Genomic DNA, 26,774 nt, shown 5'->3' with positions numbered 1-26,774 from the left:
TTCTTATTTACGCTTTTCACTTCTTTACAAAGATGTCTCAGGAATTATATTTTCTCAATGCAAATGAGAATCTTTGGTCACTAAGAAACCATCCAGTTGTCAAGTCACTCATTTCAATGTACATACATGTGCTACTTTTAGAAAAGCACAAATAAACAAATAAAACAGAAATTATGAACTGCCCAGTTGCAGTGAAAAAGAAGCTTATCCTTTACACTGTAATTTGCTTAACACTTCTTTCCAAAGTGAACTACAAATTCAATTTTAATATTTTGAAAACAAGACCCATTCTTTACAAAGTTATAAAAAGTTTGGTAGCTACAGAGAGGTAATGTGGTTTCCAAAGAAACCTCAACCAAAGTATCCACTGTGTTTGGAAGAAGGTTATGTGATTCACTTATAGTGGAGAGTAAATCCTGTAATGTTCTTACAATAGTAAGGGTATCTACACTTTCTGTTGTCCTTTTGGTGACCAAGGACATGCATTTTTAAGTGGCTGACATACAAAGTATGTGCCACAGATCCAGAATGGAGCACAGCTCCCTGATCAATAACTATCCATAGACTCCATTACCATAGTGATTTAACTGAGTGTTTTCCTCTAAGGGTGAAATGTACTGAAAAATATGAGATCAAACTTTGTATTCATTTATCCTCCAAAGTAAAAATTTAGTGAGTCAGGATCAGAAATAAATTTGGATCTCAACCTCAGGATCTTTCTGGAGGCATAGGTCAAAGCTAATCAGTCTTCTAATGCCTTATCTCTGAGTGTTTGGAATCACTCATTATCATTTTAATTTTTCTGTCAGAGAAACGATGCAGACACCCAGGAGAATTAGAAAATGGGAAGGTGATAGCGGAGACAGAGCTCGTCTTTGGATCACACTTAAAATTCGTTTGTTCAGAAGGGTGAGTGTGAAGCAATGTATAAACAGTTGTTTTAAATTAATTTTTAATAAATAGCTGATATATTTCAAAAGTAAAAATGATGTAAAACCATATACACTGAGAATTTTCACTTCTACCCTCTTGCCATCCACCCCATTTCTTTCATGTCCTTAAAAACAGGCATCCACTTTAATGGGTTTCTTATGTATCTTTCTAGTGTTTACTTTTATAAACACAAGCTAAAAATTAGTATATATTTTTATTTTACACCTTTCCAATAACAAATGTAGCTTCGAGTCTTGCTTTATTTTTACTCGTCAATATATACAGAACATAGTTTCACGTTTGTGCATAGAAGTTTCTCAGTGATTTGCCTTCACGAGGTCACACAATATAATTGTGTCATGTATCATGGATTAACAGTCTCTTGATGGATCCATAGGTGTTTCTAATGTTTTGCCATTCTGAAGAGTGCTTTGATCAACCACTTTGTGCATATATAATTTCATACAAATGCAGTTATATCTGTAGGGTGGATTTCCAGAGTGAGATTTCTGGGTCAGAGTATACATATTTGAAAATTTGAAAGATACTGCCTAATTCTCTCATTAGAGGTTATAATGTTTTGCAGAGTATGTAAACACCTGTCTTTTCATAGACTTCCCAACTGTGTTGTCAATCGTTTGAAAATGTGAAATTTTTGAAAATTTTCCAAATTAAGATGTAAACATGAAATCTTACTGTAGTTTCAATGTATATTTCTCTTATCATGAGTGATATTGAGTGTATTTTTATGTGTTCAAGAGATATTTGTATTGATTTGTGAACTATTTGGCATACCCTTTGCCTGTTTTTAAGAATTAATTTCTTGAAATTTCTAATCTTAATTTCTAGGATAGATACCTACACACATGAACATACACATACACAAACACGATATATACACATGACCCTATGCATACTAGGATATAGATCTTGTTTCTTTTTTATTTAGTAATTTAAAAAAATTTTTTATAAACATATAATGTATTTTTAACCCCAGGGGTACAGGTCTGTGAATCGCCAGGTTTACACACTTCACAGCACTCACCATAGCACATACTCTCCCCAATGTCCATAACCCCACCACCATCTCCTGACACCCCTCCCCCCAGAAACCCTCAGTTTGTTTTGTGGGATTGTCTCTTATGGTTTGTCTCCCTCCCAAGCCTATCTTTTTCATAAATGTTTCATTTATTCTTTTCCTACCAGCCAACCCCACCACATTGCAGCTCCACTTCCTCATATCAGGGAGATCATATGATGGTTGTCTTTCTCTGATTGACTTATTTTTCTAAGCATAATATCCTCCACGTCATCGCAGATGGCAAGGTTTCATTTCTTTTGATGGCTGTATTGTATTCCATTGTATATATATACCACATCTTCTTTACCCATTCATCTGTTGATGGACATCTAGGTTCTTTCCATAGTTTGGCTATTGTGGACATGGCTGTTATAAACATTCGGGTACACGTGCCCCTTCAGATCACTACGTTTTATCTTTAGGGTAAATACCCAGTAGTGCAATTGCTGGGTCATAAGGTAGCTCTATTTTCAACTTTTTGAGGAACCTCCATGCTGTTTTCCAGAGTGGCAGCACCAGCTTGCATTCCCACCAACAGTGTAGGAGGGTTCCCCTTTCTCCACATCCTCGCCAGCATCTGTCATTTCCTGACTTGTTAATTTTAGTCATTCTGACTGGTGTGAGGTGGTATCTCATTGTGGTTTTGATTTGTATTTCCCTGATGCCGAGTGATGTGGAGCATTTTTTTCATGTGTCTGTTGGCCTTCTGGATGTCTTCTTTGCAGAAATGTCTGTTCATGTCCTCTGCCCATTTCTTGATTAGATTATTTATTCTTGGGTGTTGAGTTTGCTAAGTTCTTTATGGATTTTGGATACTAGCCCTTTATCTGATATGTCGTTTGCAAATATCTTCTCCCATTCTGTCAGTTGTCTTTTGGTTTTGTTAACTGTTTCCTTTGCTGTGCAAAAGCTTTTGATCTTGATGAAATCCCAATAGTTCATTTTTGCCCTTGCTTCCCTTGCCTTTGGCGATGTTCCTAGGAAGAAGTTGCTGTGGCTGAGGTCAAAGAGCTTGCTGTCTGTGTTCTCCTCAAGGATTTTGATGGATTCCTTTCTCACATTGAGGATCTTCATCCATTTTGAGTCTATTTTCGTGTGTGGTGTAAGGAAATGGTCCAATATCATTTTTCTGCATGTGGCTGTCCAATTTTGCAAACACAATTTGTTGAAGAGACTGTCTTTTTTCCATTGGACATTTTTTCCTGCTTTGTCGAAGATTAGTTGACCATAGAGTTGAGAGTCTATTTCTGGGCTCTCTATTCTGTTCCACTGATCTATGTGTCTTTTTTTGTGCCAGTACCATGCTGTCTTGATGATGACAGCTTTGTAATAGAGCTCGAAGTCCGGAATTGTGATGCCACCAACTTTGGCTTTCTTTCCCAACATTCCTCTGGCTATTCGAGGTCTTTTCTTGTTCCATATAAATTTTAGGATTATTTGTTCCATTTCTTTGAAAAAAAATGGATGAGATTTTGATAGAGATTGCATTAAATGTATAGATTGCTTTAGGTAGACATTTTAGATAGACATAGACATTTTCACAGTATTTGTTTTTCCAGTCTAGGAGAATAAACATTTTTTTGTTTCTTTGTGTCTTCCTCAATTTCTTTCATGAGTACTTTATAGTTTTTGAGTATAGATTCTTTGCCTCTTTGGTTAGGTTTATTTCTAGGTATCTTATGGTTTTGGGTGCAATTGTAAATGGGATCAACTCCTTAGTTTCTCTTCCTTCTGTCTTGTTGTTGGTGTAAAGAAATGCAACTTATTTCTGTGCATTGATTTTATATCCTGACACTTTACTGAATTCCTGTACAAGTTCTAGCAGTTTCAGAGTAGAGTCTTTTGGGTTTTCCACATATAGTATCATATCATCTGCAAAGAGTGATAGTTTGACTTCTTCTTTGCTAGATCTTGTTTCTGATAGGAGCTGCAACTTTCCCTCCGGTATATATTTTTTTTTTTTGACTTGGCTATTGATTCACTTTTTTTTTTCTTAAGGAAAAATTGTTTTCATGCTTCATATTTATCAAACTCTCTTTTTAAAATGGCTTCTGGATTTTAGGTTTTCATTTAAAAGCCCTTCTCTAAAACCCCTTGTCCTCCATGATAAGAGGAGAAGGGAGTTGGGGTAAATTGGAAGGGGAGGTGAATCATGAGAGACTATGGACTCTGAAAAACAATCTGAGGGGTTTGAAGTGGTGGGGGTGTGGGAGGTTGGGGTACCAGGTGGTGGGTATTATAGAGGGCATGGATTGCATGGAGCACTGGGTGTGGTGAAAAAATAATGAGTACTGTTTTTCTGAAAACAAATAAATTGAAAAAATTTTTTAAAAATGCATAAAAAAAGCCCTTCTCTAATACAAAATTTTAAACTATTTGCCTAGATTTCTTCTGCTACTTTTATGTTTTCATATTTTTTGGTGCCAAAAGCTTTGATCCATTTGGAGGCAATATACAATATACAGTACAAGATATATATCCTAGCCTATATTTTCCTGTATGACTTTCCTGTTATTCCAAAAGTCCTTTAGTTTGCTGATTTAAGAGTGCTTTGTAACACTGTATTAAATTCTCATATATATCTTGTATGTATCTGCATATGTTTCTACTTAATGCTGTTGTTTTGCCTACATAGTCATGTACACATTTCACAGTGATGTACTACCAAGGTTTTATAAGATATTTCAATAGCCTTATGAGTAGTCCTGCCTTATTGTTTTTTTTTTTAATTTTTCTTGACAATACTTGTTTATTTTTCTATATAAAGTTTAAATTTAGGCATATTTAAAAATCAGTACTGGATTAGTGTTTAACTTAACTTTTGAAGAAACTTTCCCCCAAACTTTTCCTTTACCCTCTTAGGGTCTCTGATTGGGTTTGAGAATTAAGTTGACATAAGGCTAGCAGGGGAAGAGCGTACATATTTAGTTTTAGATGTCCATGGGAGCCTTCACAGGAAAATGAAGACCCAAAAAGTGGTTAAGCCTCAGTGTTTATATACCAGGTTGAAGAAAAAGTAGCAACTGTGGAAAAGTAACCTCTGGAAGTAACCTATGGAAGGTTGCAGGTAGATAAGGGTCATTTTGACAAGGTCTGTTTGTACAGATCTCTCCTGGCTTCACCTCCCCATCTCTCATGATAAGTTTGTTCTTTTCCTCCTGTTATGGGGAAAGCATCTTTCACATAAGAGTTTTATCTCCTGCTCTCAGGAAGAAAAGGAGAGTTCAGAGTGCCTTCCTTTGTCTATTTCAAGTGCTTTAACTCAAAATAATCCTTGGTAATTTTACTCTTAGTTGTTTTGATACAGACCATTTACTCCACCATTTTGTTGCTATGTGATGCTCTTTTAAAATTTAGCTTAAGTGGACCCCTCGGTGGCTAAGTGGGTTAAGCCTCTGCCTTCGGCTCAGGTCATGATCTTGGGGTCCTGGGATCAAAACCGGCATGGGGCTTTCTGCTCAGCTGGGAGCCTGCTTCTTCCTATCTCTCTGTCTGCCTCTCTGCCTACTTGAGATCTCTCTGTCTGTCAAATAAATAAATAAAATCTTTCAATAAAATAAAATAAATCAAAGTGTATATTATTATTTCTGCAATACCTATTTGAAATACATTATAAAATAGCTATTTTGTTCTGTTTTGTGTTCCTTCTTCAGGTTCCCCAACCAAGTATGTGTTGATTCCTCTTTGCTTGTCCCCTGTGTTTAACATTTTCCCCTAGTACTGTTATTTCCTTTTGTTTGATTTTCGCACATGTAATCCTCATTATTCCTTACGGTGTATGACTCGTGAGATGTGAAGTGAGAAGATTCAGAAGGGAAGTGCTGTTGGAATGTTGAAAGTGTTTCTACTGGAGTAATCGGAAACCATATTTTTCCCTTGGTTTCCTGGGTAGCTTAGAAAACATATTTTCAAGAAATTCCAAAATAAGTAAATACTTAATTCTCAATGTCTTTTATCTTATTAAAAGATTCATTATTCTTTGAGTTAGTATTAAATAAGTCCCAGGGGCTCTAGTTTGCCAAAGGTAACATTTCCATTAGTGTTCAACCACAGTGTACATTTATTCCTTGATGATAGTACCATTTTAAGACATACTAACAATGCTTTTTTCCACTACTATAGTACACTGAGGGGAGTAAGACAAACTGAAGGAAGCTTAGAACTCTCAAGAGCCATAAAAAATAGGGATTCTGAATGGGGGAGTTAGTGGCATATTGGAGAGGGTAAGCACCCAGAAGTCAGAAGGGGTCTGCATGTCAGAGGGCCTGAGAGGTTGGGTTGTGTCTAGAGACTGAAGTCTTACACACTGGGAAGTGTTATTTGGAAAACATTATTTCTTCATTTTTACAATTGAGTAACCAGTTTATTTGTTTAGATCCCTTTATCCAACTTAATTTAAGGTAAGAAGAATTTCATTAAACTCTTTATTAAACTCTTCATTAAACTCTATTTCATTCAGATATATTTTAATTGGCAAAACCACTAGTTATTGTGAGATCCAAGATAGAGGAGTTGGTTGGAGTGATCCTCTCCCACAATGTATAAGTAAGTAAAGACTTCTTCTGGCTTGACTGCAAATCTAAACCATGTTAGAATATAAAACTCTTGCGCATCTTCGCTGCTTCTCATACCCTCCATTAGAATTTGTAACATGAATGCTCGATTTGCAAAGGTACCTTCCCTGATGATTTCTTCTTCTTCACTCCATCCCAGTTGCTAAATGTAAGCCTCCTCCAGACATCAGCAATGGGAAGCACAATGGCGCAGATGAAGATTTCTACACATATGGCTCTTCTGTCACCTACAGATGTGACCCCAACTTCTCAATGATAGGAAAACCCTCCATATCTTGCACAGTGGAAAATAAGACAGTAGGTGTCTGGAGCCCAAGTCCTCCTACTTGTAAAAGTAAGTCACAGTGATGAATTTTGGCCTGAATAGTTTGCTTACAAGAAAAAAGTAGGTGACTTTGCTGGGGGAAAGGGAATGCTTCTGAGACTAATCATTGTAACCAAACAGTCATTTATCTGCTCCAATATGGTATTTATGTTTGATGTACCAGCGTGCCGTAACAAACAGCAACCAAGATCTCACTGGGCTCTGCAAAGTAAAAGTTGATTTTCATTCATACCAAGTTGGCTCCATGTCCAGGGGACTCTCTAGGCTGGCTATAGTCTAGGGGTAAATTCAGCAACAAGTCTAGCAATCCAAATTGCTTTGCTCTTGTGATACTTCTGCATTAAAATGTGCTTTCAAAATCTCTTCAGTAGGAGAAGAGAGAAAAGTAAATTATGCCCTGGCTTTTTAAAAGAGCTGTGGTCCAAAGTGACCACATATCAGTTTACAGCCTTTTGTCCCAAACTAGTAATCTGTAGACTCTATCTTAAGGGAACTGAGGAATATTGTGTTTTGTTTGTTTAGGGAGAGGAAGTGGAAATATTGGTTAGCATTTACAATGTTCACTGCAAGTGCCTACAGGACAAAGCAAACAAACAAAAAAATCAGAAAATCTACTGAGTATTCTTACTTGGCTAATCTGAGGCTCCTTCCTTTGGGACTAAGTGTCTACATAGTATCATTTAATATTCTCACTCCCCACAGAACACAGTCAAATCAGGGGGTGATAAAGCGTGATCCAGCGAGCAATTCAAAATGTCAGGAGTCCAGACAGCAAGAGGTGGAAATAGCAGAGTTTGAGGACAGAAATTTAGCAGAGCCAGATTACGAAGGACCTCATGTGTCCCACTAAGAAGTTCAGAGTGAAGGTGAAAGGGAAACTTTGAAAGGCTTCAGATGGGAAATAAATATGTTGCATTTCAGAGAGACAAGTCGGGCCACAGAAGAGACAACAAAAGAAGGAGGACAAAACTCAACCTATAGGCACCTGTTGTAACTATCCAGCCATGTGGTGAAGGTAGCTTCAGCCATAGCCATGAGTCATCAAGGTGGCAGGGCTGACATGGGGGCAAGATGACTGACTGCTGTGGGGTTGGGGTGCCCAGGGCAGTTTGTTCTGTGTTTGTGAGAGCACAGATCTCTGATGCCTGACTGCCTCTTCCTCATGACAGTCATATCATCACCACTGGTCGCTGACCCACACTGAAATCATGCAGAAAAGTAGGCCACTGTCAGGGAAGGATTATGAGGTCGTTAGGGATGTGTTTCTTTTGGGTTATAGATGGCTGGCTTTTCTTGAGTAAGCTGGGGTTATTCACAATCATATCATAACAGAACTGATAGGATAAGACCTCATTTTACTGAGGCTTGTAATAGTTGCAATTATATTCACTTTAAAATGTTTTCCTTGTGGACATATACTGTATTAGGCTTTTGTACCATAGTTGAATCTGCATTAGCAATAGGAAGTGATATCCTTATTGCCATTTCTCTTTTGTGACCCACTTGTCTTTTCTTGTGATTCTTTAGAAATCGTCTGTGTTAAGCCAACTGTTAAAAATGGAATAGTGATCACTGGATTTAGAACCATCTATACTTATAAAAACTCCATGCAATTTGACTGTGAGAGAGGTTTTATTCTCAATGGAAGCAGTTTAATCCATTGTGGAGAAAATGGTGACTGGGATCCCCCTCCTCCCATCTGTGAGCTCAGTAAGTATGGACCATGCAGGAAGTTCAATGTTTGGCATCTAAATTACCCAGAAATGTTGGTGGAGGTATATTTGTATGCCTAAACCCACTAGAACCAGAGTAAACATTTAAATTTGATCAATAATTGTCTTTATTTTTTCTAATTGTTGGGAAAAAGAAAGATTACAGCACGCTGGGTAAGGTCTTAGATAATCCCCAAAGGTTGCCATATACATATGTGCAGGTTGTGGACACTTCAACCCTAAAGGGAGACGTTAACATTGTAGACATTGTGGATTAGTGTATTTATTTCAACAATTTTCTCACAGTAGGAAACTTGTTTTGTTCTAACAAAATCATTACATTATGGTAATTGATTGAAAGATTCATAGTAAAGTGTCCTGGGGGATTGGGAGAGTCAGAAATGCCTTTTTCCAATTTCCACAAAAAAAAAATTATATAAACTAACCATGATTCTGACACTCTGAAACTATAAACTCACATGGATCATGAAAACTTCTGCTAATAGTAATAATGATAACTTGGTGGTTTGTTTTCTGAAGTGGCTGATGCCTCAGCCATGGCAAGACAGTCCCTGGCTGAATGAACGCGTGGGATCCTCTGGTAGGACAGGATTGTTGGTGATCACCGTTGCATCTCTAGTAGTAGTGACTTTCCCCGCTTGTTCTTCTTTTATGAACAGATAGTTGTACTGACTTACCAGACATCCCAAATGCCTCCTGGGAAAGATATAACAACCATGTGCCAACAAAAGAGCAAATGTATAATATTGGAACTGTGTTGAGGTACACGTGCTCTGCCGGCTATAAACCTGCTTCGGATGGGCCTACAACTGTGACTTGTCAGAGAAATTTGACTTGGACCCCACATACAGGATGTAAGGGTGAGTCCCTGCTTTTTAAGTCTTTTTGTAGATTAGATGCCCACCCTGGGCTAGGCTTTCTTTCTTTCTTTCTTTCTTTCTTTCTTTCTTTCTTTCTTTCTTTCTTTCTTTCTTTTTTTCCCCTTAAAATTAATGCAATTTTATCTTTCAAGATACATTTAGGATTATAATAATTCAACAGAGGAGTGAAGTATTATTGTCAGAAGGGGTCATGAAAGTCTTGAGGGAGCTGAGAAACTGTAACTATAACTTTCCTTATCCCATTTCAAAATCAAATGAGATGCAGACACGGAGGGAAAGCGGAAGTGAAGCGTTGAGCAGACTGAGCATTAGCTTCCCCACTGGTGAAGAAGCATGGAGAATAGGGTTCAACATTTACCAGAGTCAGACTTCCATCACAGCCCTTTCCACTGTCAGCTTTGGGGTGCTTACTAGAAGGAAAGGCTGTAAGACAGTCATTAAGTCAGCCAGGTGCAAAGTGGCTATGTCTTTGAGCTGAGGGGCTGTGGGCTACAGGAGCTGGGTCTTGTGACCTACCCCTAGAAGACAGACCCTGACTCCTGACCCCTGACCCAGTACTCTGGCCCATCAGAGGGGAAAAAAAAAGAACTTTTTGCCATCTCAAGATGTCTTTTCTCTTTGAGAGAACATGAGGAACTGAGAGACAGGTGGACATAATTATATGGGTTTCAATGGAATTGACAACAGAGGGAGACAATACTTCCTTCCGCACATCAGAATCTTGCCATTTTAGAGGTAAAGACATAGAGGCCCAGGATATAGGGAGCTTTATTCTACAGGTTGGAATTTGAAAAATGTGTAAAATGAACAAGTAATGAAAAATGATAGTTTAGATCAACTTACTGAAGATCATTTCACATTAGGACTTCAAGTTTAATTTTACTTATTTAGTCTCATTTGGGGGCAATAAAATGAAAAGTTTTAACAAAATTACTGAATTAAAATATATTTAATAATGATTGCCACCACTTAAGTAACAAAGTATTAATAAATACAAGATTTTCATAAAAACACACACATAGATCAATGGAACAGAATAGAGACCCCAGATATGGACCCTAAACTCTACGGTCAACTAATCCCCAAAAAAGCAGGAGAAAATATCCAGTGGAAAAAAGACAGTCTCTTCAATAAATGGTGCTGGAAAAATTGGACAGCTACATACAGAAGAATGAAACTCGACCATTCTCTTACACCATACACAAAGATAAACTCAAAATGAATAAAAGATATCAATGTGAGACATCAAAATCCTAGAGGAGAACATAGGCACTAACCTCTTCAACATCAGCCACAGCAATTTCTTTCAAGACATGTCTCCAGAAGCAAAGGAAATAAAAGCAAAAATGAAATTTGGGGGACTTCATCAAGATAAAAAGCTTCTGCACAGCAAAGGAAACAGTGAACAAAACAAAGAGGCAACCCACAGAATGGGAGAAGATACTTGCAAATGACACTACAGACAAAGGGCTGATACCCAAGATCTGTGAAGAACTCCTCAAACTCAACACCCAAAAAACAAATAATCAAGTCAAAAAATGGGCAGAAAACATGAACAGACACTTTTCCAAAGAAGACGTATAAATGGCTAACAGACACATGAAAAAGTGCTCATCATCATTAGCCATCAGGGAAACTCAAATCAAAACTACATTGAGATACCACCTTACACTAGTTAGAATGGCAAAAATTGACAAGGCAAGAAACAAAATACGTCAGAGAAGTTGTGGAGAAAGGGGAACTCTCTTACACTGTTGGTGGGAATGCAAGTTGGTGCAGCCACTTTGGAGAACAGTGTAGAGGTTCTTCAAAAAATTAAAAATAGAGCTACCCTATGACTCAGCAATTGCACTACTGGGTATTTACCCCAAAGATACAGATGTAGTGAAAAGAAGGGCCATCTGCACCCCAATGTTCATGGCAGCAATGTCCACAATAACCAAATTGTGCAAAAGGCCAAGATGCCTTTCAACAGATGAATGGATAAATAAGATGTGGTCCAAATACACAGTGGAATATTACTCAGCCATCAGAAAGGATGAATACCCAACTTTTGCATCAACATGGATGGGACTGGAGGAGATTATGCTAAGTGAAATAAGTCAAGCAGAGAAAGTCAATTATCATATAGTTTCACTTATTTGTGGAATATAAGAAACAGCCTGAAGGACTTCAGGAGAAGGAAGGGGAAAATGAAGGGGAGGAAATCAGAGTGGGAGAGGAACCATGAGAGACGTGGACTCTGAGAAACAAACTGAGGGTTTTAGAGGGGAAGGTGATGGGAGGTTGGCTGAGCCTGGTGACGGGTATTAAGGAGGGCATGGGTTACGCAAACAATGAATCATGGAACACTATTTCAAAAACTAATGATGAACGTTAGTGTGGTGACTAACATAACATTACTATGGTGACTCTCATAATATTAAAAATTTAAAAATATAAAAAATGGAAACTTGATTTTCATGTAATAAAAAAAACACACACGTAAAAAATAAATAATAAATAGATAGATAGATAAACGCCTTTGAGGATTCTCCTTTCATGTGTCTGTTGGCTACCTGTATGTTTTCTTTAGAAAAAAGTCTATTCAAGTACTCTGCCTGTTCTTTAATCAGATTATTCAATTATTCAATTTTTCAGTGTTGAGTTTGATAAGTTCTTTATATATTTTGGATATTCACTCTTTACAGATATTTCCCCCCATTCAGTAGGTTGTTTTTCTGTTTTGTTGATGGTTTTCTTCACTGTGCAAAAGTGTTTCAGTTTGGTGTAATCCTAATAGTTTAATTTTGCTTTTGCTTCCCTTGCCTGAGACAACAGATCCATAAAGATGTTGCTGATTTTAATGTCCAAGAGATTACTGCCTATGTTTTCTTTTAGGAGTTTTATGGTTTCGGGTCTCACATTTAAGTTTTTAGTCCATTTTGAGTGTGTGTGTGTGTGTGTGTGTGGTGTAAGAAAGTGATCCAGTTACATTCTTTTGCACGTAGCTGTCTAGTTTCCCCAACACCATTTATTGAAAAGACTGTGTTTTCCCCATTGTATATTCTTGCTTCCTTTGCCATAGGTTACTTGACTATATGAGCACGGCTTTATATTTGGGCTCCCTGTTCTCTTCTATTGCTCTATGTATCTATTTTTGTGCTAGTACCATACCGTTTTAATTACTATAGCTTTGTAGTACTTCTTAAAATCCAGGACTGTGATACTTTCAGCTTTGTTCTTTCTAAGGATTTTTGTTTGTTTGTTTGTTTGTTTGGCGATCAGAGGTCCTTGTGGTTCCATATAAGTTTTAGGATTATTTATTCTAGTTCTGTGAAAAAATGCTTTTGGTATTTTGATAGGGATTGCATTAAATGTGTAGATTATTTTGGGTACTACAGACATTTTAATAATGGTAATTCTTCCAATCTATTAGCATTGTACATCTCTCTCTCTTTTTTTTTTTTTTGGTGTCATCTTCAATTTCTTTCATCAATATCTTATAGTTTTCAAAGTAGAGGTCTTTCACTTCCTTGGTTAAATTTATTCCTAGGTATTTTATTCTTCTTGATACAATTGTAAATTGGGTTCTTTTCTTAATTTCTTTTTCTGCTACCTCATTGTTAGTATATAAAAACACAATAGATTTCTATATGTTAATTTTATACCTTGTAGCAGTTCTGACTTTATTAGTCCTAACGATTTTTTGGTAGAGTCTTTAGGGTTTTCTATATATAGCATCATGTCATCTGCAAATAATGACAGTTTTACTTCTTTCTTACCAGTTTGAATCCTTTTTATTTCTTTTTCTTGTCTGATTGCTACAGCTGGGAATTCTAGTACTATGTTGAATAAAAATGGCAAGAGTGGACATCTTTGTCTTGTTTCTGATCTTAGAGGAAAATATTTCAGTTTTTAACCATTAAGTATGATGCTAGCTATGGGTTTTTCATATTGTGGCCTTTGTCATGTTAAGATATATTTCTTCTACACCCACTTTGTTGAGACATTTTGTCATGAACGAGTGTCATATTTTGTCAAACGCTTTTTCTGCCTTTGAAGTGCTCATATGTTTTTAAAATTTTTTCCTCTTGTTAATCTGATTTGCAAATATTGAACCATACTTCCATCCCTGGTATGTATCCCACTTGACCATACTGAATGGTCCTTTTATTTTATTTTATTTTATTTTTTTGAATGGTCCTTTTAATGTATTGTTATGTTCGATTAGCTAATATTTGCTAATTATTTTTAATTCGTTAAAAATAATTAATTATTTATTTTTGCATCTTTGTTCATGAGGAATATTGCCTGCAGTTTTCTTTGTGTGGTGTCTTTTTCTGGTTTTGGTATCAAGGTAGTACTGACTTTGAAGAACGAATTTGGAGGTTTTCTTTCCTATTCTACTTCTGGAACAATTTGAGAGGAATAAGTATTAACTCTTCTTTAAATGTTTGGTAGAATTCACCTGTGAATAGTGAAACCATTTTGCCCTGGACTTTTGTTTTTTGGGAATTTAAAATCTTACTTTAAAATTATATTTATGTTACTCACTATAGGGGCCCTGGATATAAACTTTTAAGGACATTTTTCCTCCTGTGACTGAGGAACTGTAAGGTATTAGAGAGGTTAATAATGATGTAACCCTAATGAAATCATAAGCAATGACTGTTACTTGTCATTGCTTTTGAATACTTCTGAAAATTTGCATTTATGTGTGCAAGTTTCATCCAGTGTCTCATTTTGGAAGCTCCTAATGAAATTTTTTAATTAAGGGAAATGATTAGGTTGGAGTACTTTAGCAATCAGGGACAGGGAGAGCAGACCCAGAGGGCCTCAGGTACCCTTTTCTGTTCCCCCAATCTCTCTTCAGTGGTGAAATCTTGAAAAGCAGAAAGGAGTTATTATCTAAGAGAGTCTCAGTGCAGTGATTTTACTAACCATTTGTCTCACTTTTTATTTTTTAGAGGTGTGTTGCCCAGTACCAGAGCTGGAGAATGGCAAAATCATTTCACAACGCACTAGCTCTGTGAATAGCTGTGCTTATTTCTATGAAGATGTAGTTTATTATGAGTGTTATAACAAACACCAGTCTGATGCTAGATGCCTAAAAGATGGCACGTGGTATCCCAAAACACCAACATGTGATGAGAGTAAGAGCTTATGGAATTTTATGTTATTTTTTCTTTACCTTTTTTAAATCTACATTCAGGTTGGTTTACACATAGTGTATTATTAGTTTTGGGGTAGAATTTAGTGATTCATCACTTGCATGTAACACCCAGTCCTGGTTATATCAAGTGTCCTCCTCAGTGCCCATCACCCAATTACTTCATCCCCCACACCACTCCCCTCCAGCAACTCTCAGTTGGTTCCATGTTTCTGCATACCAAAGTGATGGAATTATTAAGGGAAGGATTAAAATTAGGAAGAATTTGTATACCCTGCATGATTTTTGGAGTGGATAGATTTGTTAAAAATCATTGCCCACCTCCCAATCCAACTTTCTTTTTCCTCCTCATTGTTTATTCCCTTTCTCTTGACCTTCCTGCTTTTCTTTTCTGAATCAGTAAAAATAGGCCACATCTAATATGATAGATCAGTTGACCTTTTCAATTATTGCCTTCTGTTTCTTGGTGTTTATTGTCTTGTCTTCTCTTCTGTCTGTTCATATGCCTTAATCTGCATTTCAAGAACCACCCAAATCTGTTTGAACCCATCTTTCTAAACTTGCTTCCTTTCCTCCACAAACTTCCTTCCTTCTGCTGTCTCTAAGTTCTCCTTCAGACTCTCCCCCAGTGTGAAATGCCTACCTCTCCCTCACCAAGAGCATTTAGGTGCTCAACAAAATCCTACATCTCCCACTGTTTTTCCATGGCCCTGTCTACTGATGGTCAAGAACAATGATCCCTGCTGGATGATGATGTTTCTTCTTGCCTTGTGTGTGAGAAGGAGCCCTAAAGGGGTTCACATTGCTGTGTTCCAGAAGATCTTCTAAAGTAATTTTGTGAAGTCTCATCACTATAAAATATTATCTCTCAACTGGCACTTCAACTGTGCCTTTACTTTACCAGGCCATTCCAATGTCTGAACAGATTTACAGGTTCGGGATGATGCAGTCTGTAATGTGACTAGTACATTCTATGGCCACGGTCTCAGTACCACGCCTCTTTTGCTGTGAGTGGGTTTTCTAGTTGCACATAGTGTAATTCATTTCCAATTATTAAACTATAATGTTCAGATAAAAGTGTTGACTGAAGTCCCACCAACAGAAAGGGCAAACTCATACCTTGAACACCTGTGTATTTCTATCAAAAGACATACTTGTCCCTTCTAGGTAGAAGGGATGCAATAAAGTCACCTTCTACCAAGTGGCTTTGTAGTAATCTCAAGGGATGGTATCATATTAAAGACTAAAAGTTGTGGCTGGCAGTATGAAGATTCAGTGACAGCCTTGGTAAGTGGCAGTCCATGTTGTTGTGCCCATGCTTCTTCTTCATCCATACCACCCCTTTGCTCCTCTTCCTCTTGTGACAGCACTGGAAAGGCCAATGGCAGAAAATGGCTGACTTTAAGTTGCTGAGATATTGTTTAATTGTTTAATGCCTGCCCCACCGGGGATGCTCTGCTGGTGTTAACATGCAAAATAAAAACTTTGCATTTCCTGTCGTTCCCATATATCAGGTCACCTACTTCTACCTACCCCAGATCTCCTTGGGCCTAATCTTCCAATCTTTGCCAAACAAGCCATTCATTCTGGGCCATTCCAGGCTCATTTCATCTATCTTTAGCCCACTTCTTTTTCCAACAAAGTGAATGAGCAGATCATCTAAGATTTTTCCTTATTACTGTCTTTCCATGATCAGCCTCTAAAGCAGCTTCTGTCCGTTTAGCTTACACATACCCAAAATACACATCTGTGAGTAGGCTTGGCTTCTCTCTCTTCTGTCAGTTGGTTATAATGGAGACTCCACATAGCCATGACTGTGAGCTCAAGAGGCACTTGTGCAACAGTGGATGGGCATAAGGAGGACCTAGGCTTCCTATGTGGGTAGGCTGCTTGTGCCATCTGGTCCTTGCAAATGCTCAATCCCAGATGACGACTTCCATTTTATAATGAATTATTTGTTGTCTGCTTGGCCTTATAACTTGGTTCTGATTGACCAAAATCATGATTTTGGCACATGCTCACTTCATGACCGAGTATCAGGCACAGCTTCTATCAGGACCAAACAACATATCAAGAGTTATATCTGAAACAGCACATTGCATGGCCTTGCTTCAGGATCTCAAGGGTATATGCTATGATGGTCCCATTGATATTTGCATGCTTTCTGACTATAACCACTTTCAATGTACAAGGCTCTGCTGCATCTTAAGTTAAAAGCAAGAGGACAATTACACTGCAACTGCCTCAATAGAACAAAAGATGTTTTTAGTGTTCTAGGCATCTAGGAATTTACAAGGGTTTAGGAGGTCTGCACAAAGAACCCAGATTATCTATCTATCTATATCTATCTCAACATGCTAGTTTCTTCTTACTCTATCAGTATAATTAGCATAATGCCATTGATCTTCTGGATCAATGTGGATGTTCAGATAATATAGTATCCTCAGACTCTATTATGACAGGGGTAAGGGAGTTATCATACCCTATGGCTGAAACTACAAATACATGTTTTGATCCTTCTGTGTGTATGCAAACTGTCTCTGACCCTCTTTTTGGATAGAGATGAAAAGAAGGCATCTGCTAAACCAGTGGTCATCATTTCCCTGAAAATACAAAAATCTACTCTAGCAAAAAGATATCACATCTGAATGAGAACGAAAATGTTGTTGAGTTTTGAGTAGTCGACTATAATTCCCCAGAATCCTAACTTCTCTTGTAGACTGGGGAAGTAAATGGTAATAGAATGGGGAGGCAGCTTCAGTTCCTTAAGAGTGGTACCAACCGCCCCCCATTTCCCCTGCCACCTTGGTATATGATATGTTTTGTAAAACGCTGTGTTCGCTTGAAGGAAGATGGGGATAAGCAAGATCAATGGGCTTCTACTTGACTTCTTGGATATGACAGGTCTTACTCCAAAAGGTAGGAACTCAACGTGGGGACTGAACAAAGTATTAATTTTAACCATTCCCATTATCCGTTTGAAGATATTAGATGACCACCAGGTGGTCTAATGATGGGGCCAGGATGGTTCCTCAGCCTGAGGCTTAGAAGAGGGCAACTCAGGTCTTGGGTTGGGCTAAGTGTTCCCCTGAGCAGAGAAGATGACAGGACAGAATGGAGCCTCCTACAAAACACACAAATTATGGAATGAGCTATTTTTTACATTCGACAAGCTCACGCTTTCTCACTTTTATCTCTCAAGGTCAAGACTGTGATTTCCCTCCTGAGGTTGCCCACGGATATTACGAAGAAACGAAAAGATTGCGGGTATTCATACAAAATGAAGTGATATATAGATGTAACAAAGGATACACTCTGGTTGGAGAGGCCAAACTCTCCTGCAGTTCTTCACTCTGGACCCCTGAAGCCCCTCAGTGTAAAGGTAACTCTAGCTCCCTTTTCAGTCGGGTGGGTGGAAGGGTCACAAAAGCATGGAAGCGTTTGATTTAATTTGATTTGATTTATTTGAAATCGTGACTATGTTCAGGAGGCAAACAGTACAAAGGGAATACATAAACATCAATTTCCCTTCCTCTTTCTCCCAGTCACAAAATTCAGCCCCTATGCCCACTTTCCTGTATATTCCCAGAAAAATTCTGCACATGACCCATTTCATCTATGGCCTGTGACAAAATTTTTATGCAAGCTAGCATGAATGTGGGCTCTCTAGGGCTAATTGCAAACATCATGAAGTGGCAAAGACTTCCATCACAGCATTGTGCAAGGCCCACGGGCTCCTACTTTGTTGTGGGGACAGGACAAGCCAAGATCAGGTCTGACTTTTACAGGCACACAGGTTAATAGCACATTGCCATCAGCAACTCCAGGGATGATTGGCCACCATAGTCTCCATTCCACACAGAGGCCAATCGACAGGAGGGAACATTTCATAGCTCTTGTCTTGCTGGGATCGAGAGATGAGGGATACTTGCTTTGATAGCTGAGGACCAGGGGTCACATGACTTTTTTCATATCTTATCATGTTCTTGGAAAGTATGAAGACCTGGGGCAAGTTTCTTAACCTGTCTGTATCTCAACTTTCTCCCAGAAAAATGGGAGTGATAACAGTCCTTACCTCCAGAGCTGAATCACATAAAATGTTCAGCCTGAGTCTGATATATCAGTGTGGCCAATGCTCAACCAAAATGCTAAAAAATAGTACTGTTACCGAAACCAAAGATAAAACAATTCACAGCACCTGTGAGAGTTAATTCTTATAATCCTAACCTGTTGTCATGTCTTTTTCCTTAGATTTATATATTGCTTAAAACTGTGTTTCCATTGTAGCTCTGTGTCCAAAACCAGAAATAGCTCATGCAAAGCTGTCTGTGATTAAGTATCAATATCTTCAATCTTCAAATGTCACCATCCAGTGTGACTCTGGCTATGAATTGGTTGGTCCCCAAAGTGTCACATGCTTAGAGAGCAGAACCTGGTACCCTGAGTTGCCCAAGTGCGAGTGGGTAAGTGACATGATTCAAGAAAAGCTCCTGTGGTAGCCAATCCTAAAATAGGGGCCTCCCTCTAAACACTGTCCCAGCCCCCAGTGGTGAGATCTGACTTGTCTACAGTCAGTTCTGAGTCCTTCAGAGGAACTTTTTTCTTTTTTGAACACTGTGGTTCAGTAGGAGTGGCACGCTTTCCTCTCTCACTGGAGGAGAAAGAAAAACGAAGCCCCTTAGGGAGAAGAGGGTCTCAGGTACCTGGGACTTTTTCTAGACTATATAATATACTGTGTTCCATTTCTGGATGGTCTCAGAAACATCTGGACGTCTCTGTCCTCACAGAAGCCCCCTACGAAGCTGTCTCAGAACTGATCCCTATCCCTCCAGGAAGGACCATGTTGGGAGCCAAGATGTTTTCTGGTTTTCCTGCTCACCAGGCAGTTCTGGGCTTGGTCTTGGCTCTGAGCGATAGTCCTGTCATTGCCAAGAGTCATTCCTCAACCCTGCTCCTTCTTGATTTGAAGAGAAGCCACTCAACCACACCCATCCTCTACTCTCTTTCAGGTGATCCCCGAAGGCTGTGAACATGTCCTCAAAGGCAAGAAGATCATGCAGTGTCTCCCCAATCCAGCAGATGTGAAAATGGCCATGGAGCTGTATAAGTTGTCTTTGGAGATCGAACTACTGGAACTACAGAGAGACAAGGAAAAGAAATATACTATGGAGTCACCAGTGTAATTTCTCCCAAAAGAGGAAGAAAAATGCACCGCCTTCAATACAATAGAGATCCCTTTAGGTTACCAGCTCCCTTTGCACCATCATTTATGGTAGTAAATGTCTAGAAAGGATAATTTGTTCACATTTAGTGCTTTGTGACTGTAGAGTTATTGATGATCTTGTAGCTGATGGTTTTCCTTTTCTGGACACAGAGTGCACACTTTGTTTCAAGTAAAAAAATTATGTGTCAGAAACAATTTTGCCTTTGTGGTCATCTGTCCTTAACGAGGTCCCTAAACACACCCATTCCAGAAAGTTAATACATTTCCTGAGTGTAAGGGTCTTGGACTTGGGCTCACAGTCAAGCATTTCCCAGGTCGCCTCACTGCACACTTGCACACGTGCTAATCCCTCAACTCCTCAGTATTTAGAGTCAATGTCAACACACCTCATGTTCCAAGTCCATTCTCCCCATTTGAAGGGAGTCCTGCCCTTTACGAACCCCTGTGCCCTTGCCCTCTGCCTCACTAATGCTACGTCTCGACGTCTGCCTGACAGGAAAGGGATTCGTGTTTGTGTCTAGATCTCCTTCTTCCATTTTGAGAAAAACTCTGACAGACTGATGCACGAGGTCCACATGGCGGCTGCCTGTGTGTTTCCAAGTCTTCCCTTGTCATTAGCAAGAAAAGTGACATGGCCTGAGCAGGTGCCCCACCCATGAGGAGAAACCCCCATTCATCACCCGTACATCTTGGGGTACCCTGGACGCTGCGGTTCCTTCTACTCGCCACGTCGTCCAAGGGTTGCCTCCTCTGAAATCTCTCATTTGTGTCCCAGCCCTTTTGCTTGTCTCTTCCCTCTTTGTTCATAGGCCTCTGTGGGGGAGCACGGGCCGCTTTTGTTCTTATTTCCCCAAATATACTCTGCACAGGCCCTGGGGGCTCAGAGGCTTTCACTGAACTTTAGAGGCAATAGAAACTCAGAGAATCTGACCCAACACAGAGGGTGTGTGCCGGCAGTCCTGAAAACCATTTGCCTGCTCCCGCTTCTAGGAAATCTGTAGATTTTAATTGTGATTTCCCCTTTGACGAGGATTTGTGGGTCACTGGTTTCCTTGGAAGGTGGCCTCAGAAAGCGGTGTTTAGCGAGTGGATCGTGAGATGACCAGATGAGAAAGGGAGGACCGCTGAAGGAAGGAGACTGACTGGGGTGATTATTGTCTTTGGTGATGGGGGCCCAGGGAGGCTGACTGTGCTCCGAGAGTGTGGGGGACACAATCCTGAGTAGTCTTTCCGGGGGTGAGGATCTGGAACATCTTTCCACCAATTCCCTCCTCTCATGGGTGAAGAGACCCCAACAGAGGACTTGGGGACACACCCTGTGGACCACTGAACACGCTCTGGAGGTGGGGCTTAAGGTCAGGTGCAGAGAGGCTGGTAGAGGAGGGCACTATGGAGGGTCCCGCAACAGCCTCCTATGTAGGGATACGGGCAGAGCACAGCTGGCCTGGGCCACACTTCCCTTTTCTCTGTTGCTCTCTTCGGACGTCTGTTCTGGCCTGTCTCTCTCTCTTTTCTCTCTCTACTCAAAACTCTCATTTCTCTTCATCAGACCCCTATAACATTTGATTTTGTCATCCCAAACAGAATTGTTATTTTTAGCGTGAGCGGTTCATTTCTTTATCTGCCATTGAGCTTTCACTTTTTATCGGAATTCTCACATATCGAATATTTGCCGCCCTGCCTACAAAACAGGTATAAACCACCAAGAAGTCCACAAGCTACTATCACAAACATGGGTTCCTCGCCTTTGGTTTGTGGGGTGTGAGGATGTGTCATGAGCCCCAGGAGTCTCCCAGACACTCTGCAGATAGAATTGCCACATGATCTGCTGGCGCCATTTAAATATCTGTGTATTATAACTATTATTTCCACAGGATGCACCAAAAATATGATCTACAAAAGTGGAAGCTATTGTTAACCATGCTCATGAGCTGAAATGGCTTAAAAAGACTTTATCAGAAGATTTTATGACAGAAGAACTTGGTCGATCTGTTGCTCGTTAGGGAGTTTGAGTAGAGGAAGGAAGGGAGCCTGGATATTTTATACCAAAAATGTAAAATGAAATTTAGAGCATGTGGAAATACAACTGCGCTGCCTTCTGAGACAGGAGCAGATGGATCATTTCAAAGAAATTCAGCTGTCAGCGTGGTCTGGTGTTCCCAGGAGCTTTATAACCGCAGGCAGAGAAAACCCAAACAGTTCACGTCCCGGTTTCGCCACCGGGCCTCTGCTTTGGTTCGTCTAACATCAGCGGGCCTGGACGAGGTGATGCTGACCATTTCCCTGGGGTGAAAAGTGGATGAATGTTCGACAATTCCTCTTTCAGACATGGGCTCTCCTTTCTTCACCAACAAATGTGTCTCTGCCTCCATCCCTCTCCTTTGCCTCCAAACCGACTCAGGAAAATTTTCCTTCATTAAGCAAAAATTTTACAAACAGGACTTTGCTTGCTTATATTCTGTTAAAGTTGTTTGAATTCATTTTCTAGTTCATTATTATTTACATCACATGACTTGACTTTACTCCTTTACTGTAGTACATGTTTTCTCAGACATACAATAAAACCGAATTCGTATCTGGTTCTGTAGGGTTTCCCCGCATACTGCATGCAATTATCCTCACTACCGAGTCCACTGAATCTTATATAATTAGGTAGTTGATGTTTTAAATGCATTATATACATTCAAGTTCTTGGTATATATTTTTGTATCTGTGTTTAATAATGTTTTACCAATACAAACAGCTTGGTTTGGATATTGGGGTGGGCTGGGAAAGAAAAAAATTTCCCCATTTCTTTTTTTTTTAAATATTTGTTTATTTATTTATTTGACAGAGTGAGACAGCAAGAGAAGGAGCACAAGCAGGGAGAGTGGGAGAGGAAGAAGCATAATTCTTGCAGAGCAGGGAGCCCAGTCCCAGGACCCTGGGATCATGACTTGAGCCAAAGGCAGATGCTTAATGACTGAGCCACCCAGGTGCCCCAGTTTTTCCCAGTTTCATAAGGGAAATTAGTATCTGTGCTATCTGAAAAGTCACGTTCCACATCATGTTATTAGTGGATTATAATTGAATTGCTAACTAAGTATGCTTCTATTTTCATATTACTAATGTGTTCACATGAAGAATTATCTACCTCAAGCTTCATTCTTTATCTGTACAGAAGACATGGCAGAAGCTTTTAAATGTCAGCCCTTCATGGTTCCTTCCTTAACATTTTCCCTGAGCACATCAGAGCAGGGCAGAGACTTATTATCACACAGATATGAATTATTTCTTCATTTTTTAATATATTCTTTCATTTAAATCCCTTTAAAATGATCTAAAATAAATGCATATATATGCAAACAAATATTGAAACAGTAAAAGTGGGCATAAATAATTCCAAGACTTTTTTCCCTATTTCTCTATAATCATTTTATATTTAAGTTTTATCTTTAAAATTTTAATTTTTGTGTATAATTCTATAAATTATAAACCAAATTAGAAGTGCAGCTGTTTCTTGATGTATCAACTCTACTTATCTTTAAAATTAATTTTATTTTTATTTTTATTTTATTTATTTTTATTTTTTTTAAAGATTTTATTTATTTATTTGACAGAGAGAGATCACAAGTAGGCAGAGAGGCAGGCAGAGAGAGAGAGAGGAGGAAGCAGACTCCCTGCTGAGCAGAGAGCCTGACGCGGGACTCGATCCCAGGACCCTGAGATCATGACCTGAGCCGAAGGCAGCGGCTTAACCCACTGAGCCACCCAGGTGCCCTAAAATTAATTTTAAATATACATACATTTAACAAAATCATTTACTAACCAGACCCACACAATTCCTTTTCCCCAGTCCCAGAGAAACACAGTTACTTCTTAAAACATTTTTTTTCCTGATATTTATCACCATGTTTTTAGAAATTGTATTTTTTTCCACTTTTTAAATAAATTATCCATTAATCTATTGATTATAGCCAAAGATTCAATCATCTGGTTTTTTTCATTCTTTTTTCCAATATGGTTATTGCCCAACTTTAGTTAAATTAGTAATATAATGTTTGCATGAAATGATCACTGCACTGGACCAAGTAGTGTTCTGTGAACATATTTCTTTTCCTTATAACTGCCTTATATTACTCTGGTGTTGATGGTGTTCTTTTCAGTGATGTTGTTTGCCTCCTTAGTTAACCTTGTTTCTATTTCCAATTCCTCCTAAGTGCTCCAAGAGATTTTTCGGCCCACCAATATTGTCTGAATGTTCAGGGACAACAGAACCGTATCAGCTCACTTTTTTGTCCCCATGGATCATTCTCCCAAAGTTCATTCTCTCACTTGGTTTTAGTTTGGGTTCTACCAGAAGCGCAGCCTGAAACAAGAACTAAAGTTAAAAGGTTTGTTTAGGAATGGCAGGAAACACCAGGAGATGAGTACGGCAGTGAGGTAGGGAAGGGAAGGCAACAGTAAGGGGTGTGTGATCCAGGCAATTAGGATGACCAGAGCCTAATTCCAGGGAAACTGGTAAAGATGTTGAACCTCACTCAGAGAAAGTAATCGCCATAAGGTGAGGGAGTTGGGGTATTGATACACTAGTTTCCATCAGTCGTTAATTAAGATCTGCTTCTGAAGGGCTTGATCCCAGGATGCTGGGATCATGACCTGAGCCAAAGGCAGAGGCTTTCACCCACTGAGCCACCCAGGTGCCCCTTCATGAGCCCTTTCAATCTATAGACTCATGTTCTTCTGTTCTGAGAAATTTTCTTATGTAATTTCTTTAATAATGTTTCTTCACGGAAATCAAATTAACCTGATATCATATCTCCTTGTTGATTATGTACCTTTGTTATGCATTTTGTCTTCATTCCTACCTTCAACCCTACACACATTTTCTGGAAAATTTCTCTGGCTTTACATTCCATCCCTTTTGTTGAATTTTTTAAAATTTCTTTTAAGACCATTTTATGATGCTTTCCAAAAGATTTTTATTTTTTTCTCTTTTCAAAAAAAAAAAAAGTAGATTCATCCTCCATGGAGCTATTTGTAATACGAAAGTATTCTTTGCAACTTAGTTAATGATCATCACAGTCAGTTGTTCTTTTTTTCAGAGCGAAGCCCAAATTCTCTAAGGTTCTATATATATGAATAAAGTTTGCTGACAGTGGCTTACTAGCAGTGTGATGGTACAGTTGGGGATTTAAACTGTAGTTATAACAACAACTGTTAATTGTTTTCCTACCTATATTAACCCCCCTTTATCACTTCTACCATTTTAATTATCAGCAGGCACATAGCTCCTCAGCTAGAGAGGCTCCTTTGGAGTGACGTCCTAATGGGTGTAACTTCCCAGTCATTTTCCTGCTTGCTCTCTGCTTCTTGTTTCCTCAGGGTTGAAATGCTGACAGGGTGCTGGTGAGCAACCTCCACCATGTTGAGGAGGACAGCGCCCCAAGGGATGTAGACAACAATAAGCAGGAAGGAACCTGGTTCTGGTACTGGGCAGAGCTGCTGACCATCCTAAATGCTCTTATGCCTCTTCTTTCATGAAAAAAAAAGTCAAATTCTACCTGGTTGGAGTCACTAAGGTTTTAGGAGTCCTGTCTTCTGACAAGCATGGGGTGGGAATCAGGGTCTTCTTTGTTGCTGTCTAGTTTCTCTAGAGAAAGATCCTCTGGTCTTCTGCTCGCTTATTTACAACTTGAATTTCTACCATGTCAGATGAGGAGACTATTCCTTTTACATTCTCTCTGAATTCTTATTTCTCCCTCTGTTCATAGGCTATTTCCACAACCCCATTACTTGTGCCCCATAAACACAGAGACTGATTCTTTCCTGAAATAATACCCCAACCCTAAAGGTAGATCATTTGCATTTGTCTCCTTGTTTTAGGTGAAATTTTTACCTTCCATTATGACTGATTTGTCTTCCCTCAGAGTTTGCCCACAGTGGTGCTGAATAATTCCACCAGGAGTGAAAACTGTATGAAGTTATGTGAAATGTTAATTTGGTGCTGGAATTTAATTTAGCTTCAGAAAAGTCAGTTACAAAACCCCTGCTGCCACATATTTTCTGACTACAGGAACATAAATTAAATTAACTGATTTATTTCTTTCCTAGTTTTAATAACCACCAAAGAAAGAAATTGGTAAGCTAGAGTCTCTACCACAAAAAACTTAACTAGAGACTGTAACAATCATCTTGCCATTCTGCAATAATGAGAGCTAAAAAGGGGGATGCATTTTTTGCTAAAATTCCTTTGAATCCAGGAGCTACGCTTCCCAGTCATGTCACACTGATAATGAACCCATTTGAAAATCTAAAAAAGATATGATGAATTCTCTTCATTAAGAATCTTTTGGGACGCCTGGGTGGCTCAGTTGGTTAAGCAGCTGCCTTCGGCTCAGGTCATGATCCCAGCGTCCTGGGATCGAGTCCCACATCGGGCTCCTTGCTCAGCAGGGAGCCTGCTTCTCCCTCTGCCTCTGCCTGCCATTCTGTCTGCCTGTGCTCGCTCTCTCCCCCTCTCTCTCTCTGATAAATAAATAAAATCTTTAAAAAAAAAAAAAGAAAGAATCTTTTAAAAATTTAAGTACTCTAAGTGGATTGATGTACTTTTGAAAGTTTTATTTCTAAAATGTAATTTTTTTACTTGAAACTTTAGATGTTATGTAGCTCAACACCTTGTAGAAGCTTTACTGTTGTAAGTTTTAAATTATATTTATTTTTTAGGTACACCAAAATATGCATGTATCAGTGGATCCAGTTAGGAGCTAGAAACCACACAATGACTTTTTAAAATAAAGAATTATTAAACTTTGATAAAAGGTTAACTATAGGAGATATATATATATATATATATATATATATATATATATATATGAAAAATACCTTTATG

The 26,774-nt window shown here is 38.8% G+C and overlaps 1 protein-coding gene across 5 annotated transcripts in view; it reads left to right on the top strand.

The window, feature by feature from the left end:
• The window catches only part of C4BPA (complement component 4 binding protein alpha), a 55,989-nt gene that overhangs the window by 9,666 nt on the left and 19,549 nt on the right, over positions 1–26,774 (top strand). For 3 of the 5 annotated variants that reach the window (XM_032319243.1, XM_032319244.1, XM_032319242.1), the window contains 9 exons: positions 810–909; positions 6,474–6,559; positions 6,728–6,922; positions 8,441–8,623; positions 9,306–9,506; positions 14,477–14,662; positions 17,882–18,061; positions 18,967–19,142; positions 19,689–20,095. In XM_032319243.1, the coding sequence (XP_032175134.1) occupies positions 810–909; positions 6,474–6,559; positions 6,728–6,922; positions 8,441–8,623; positions 9,306–9,506; positions 14,477–14,662; positions 17,882–18,061; positions 18,967–19,142; positions 19,689–19,862 (1,481 nt within the window). In that variant the 3' untranslated portion in view covers positions 19,863–20,095. Of the gene's footprint in view, positions 1–809; positions 910–6,473; positions 6,560–6,727; positions 6,923–8,440; positions 8,624–9,305; positions 9,507–14,476; positions 14,663–17,881; positions 18,062–18,966; positions 19,143–19,688; positions 20,096–26,774 lie in introns of those variants that run through there. The other 2 variants (XM_032319245.1, XM_032319246.1) reach the window with 2 other exon arrangements.

The sequence above is a fragment of the Mustela erminea genome, chromosome 17 (genome assembly GCF_009829155.1).
Source record: "Mustela erminea isolate mMusErm1 chromosome 17, mMusErm1.Pri, whole genome shotgun sequence".
Taxonomy (NCBI): Eukaryota; Metazoa; Chordata; class Mammalia; order Carnivora; family Mustelidae; genus Mustela; species Mustela erminea.
Note: the sequence above shows the minus strand (reverse complement) of the source record. Positions and strands in the feature narration are given on the sequence as shown.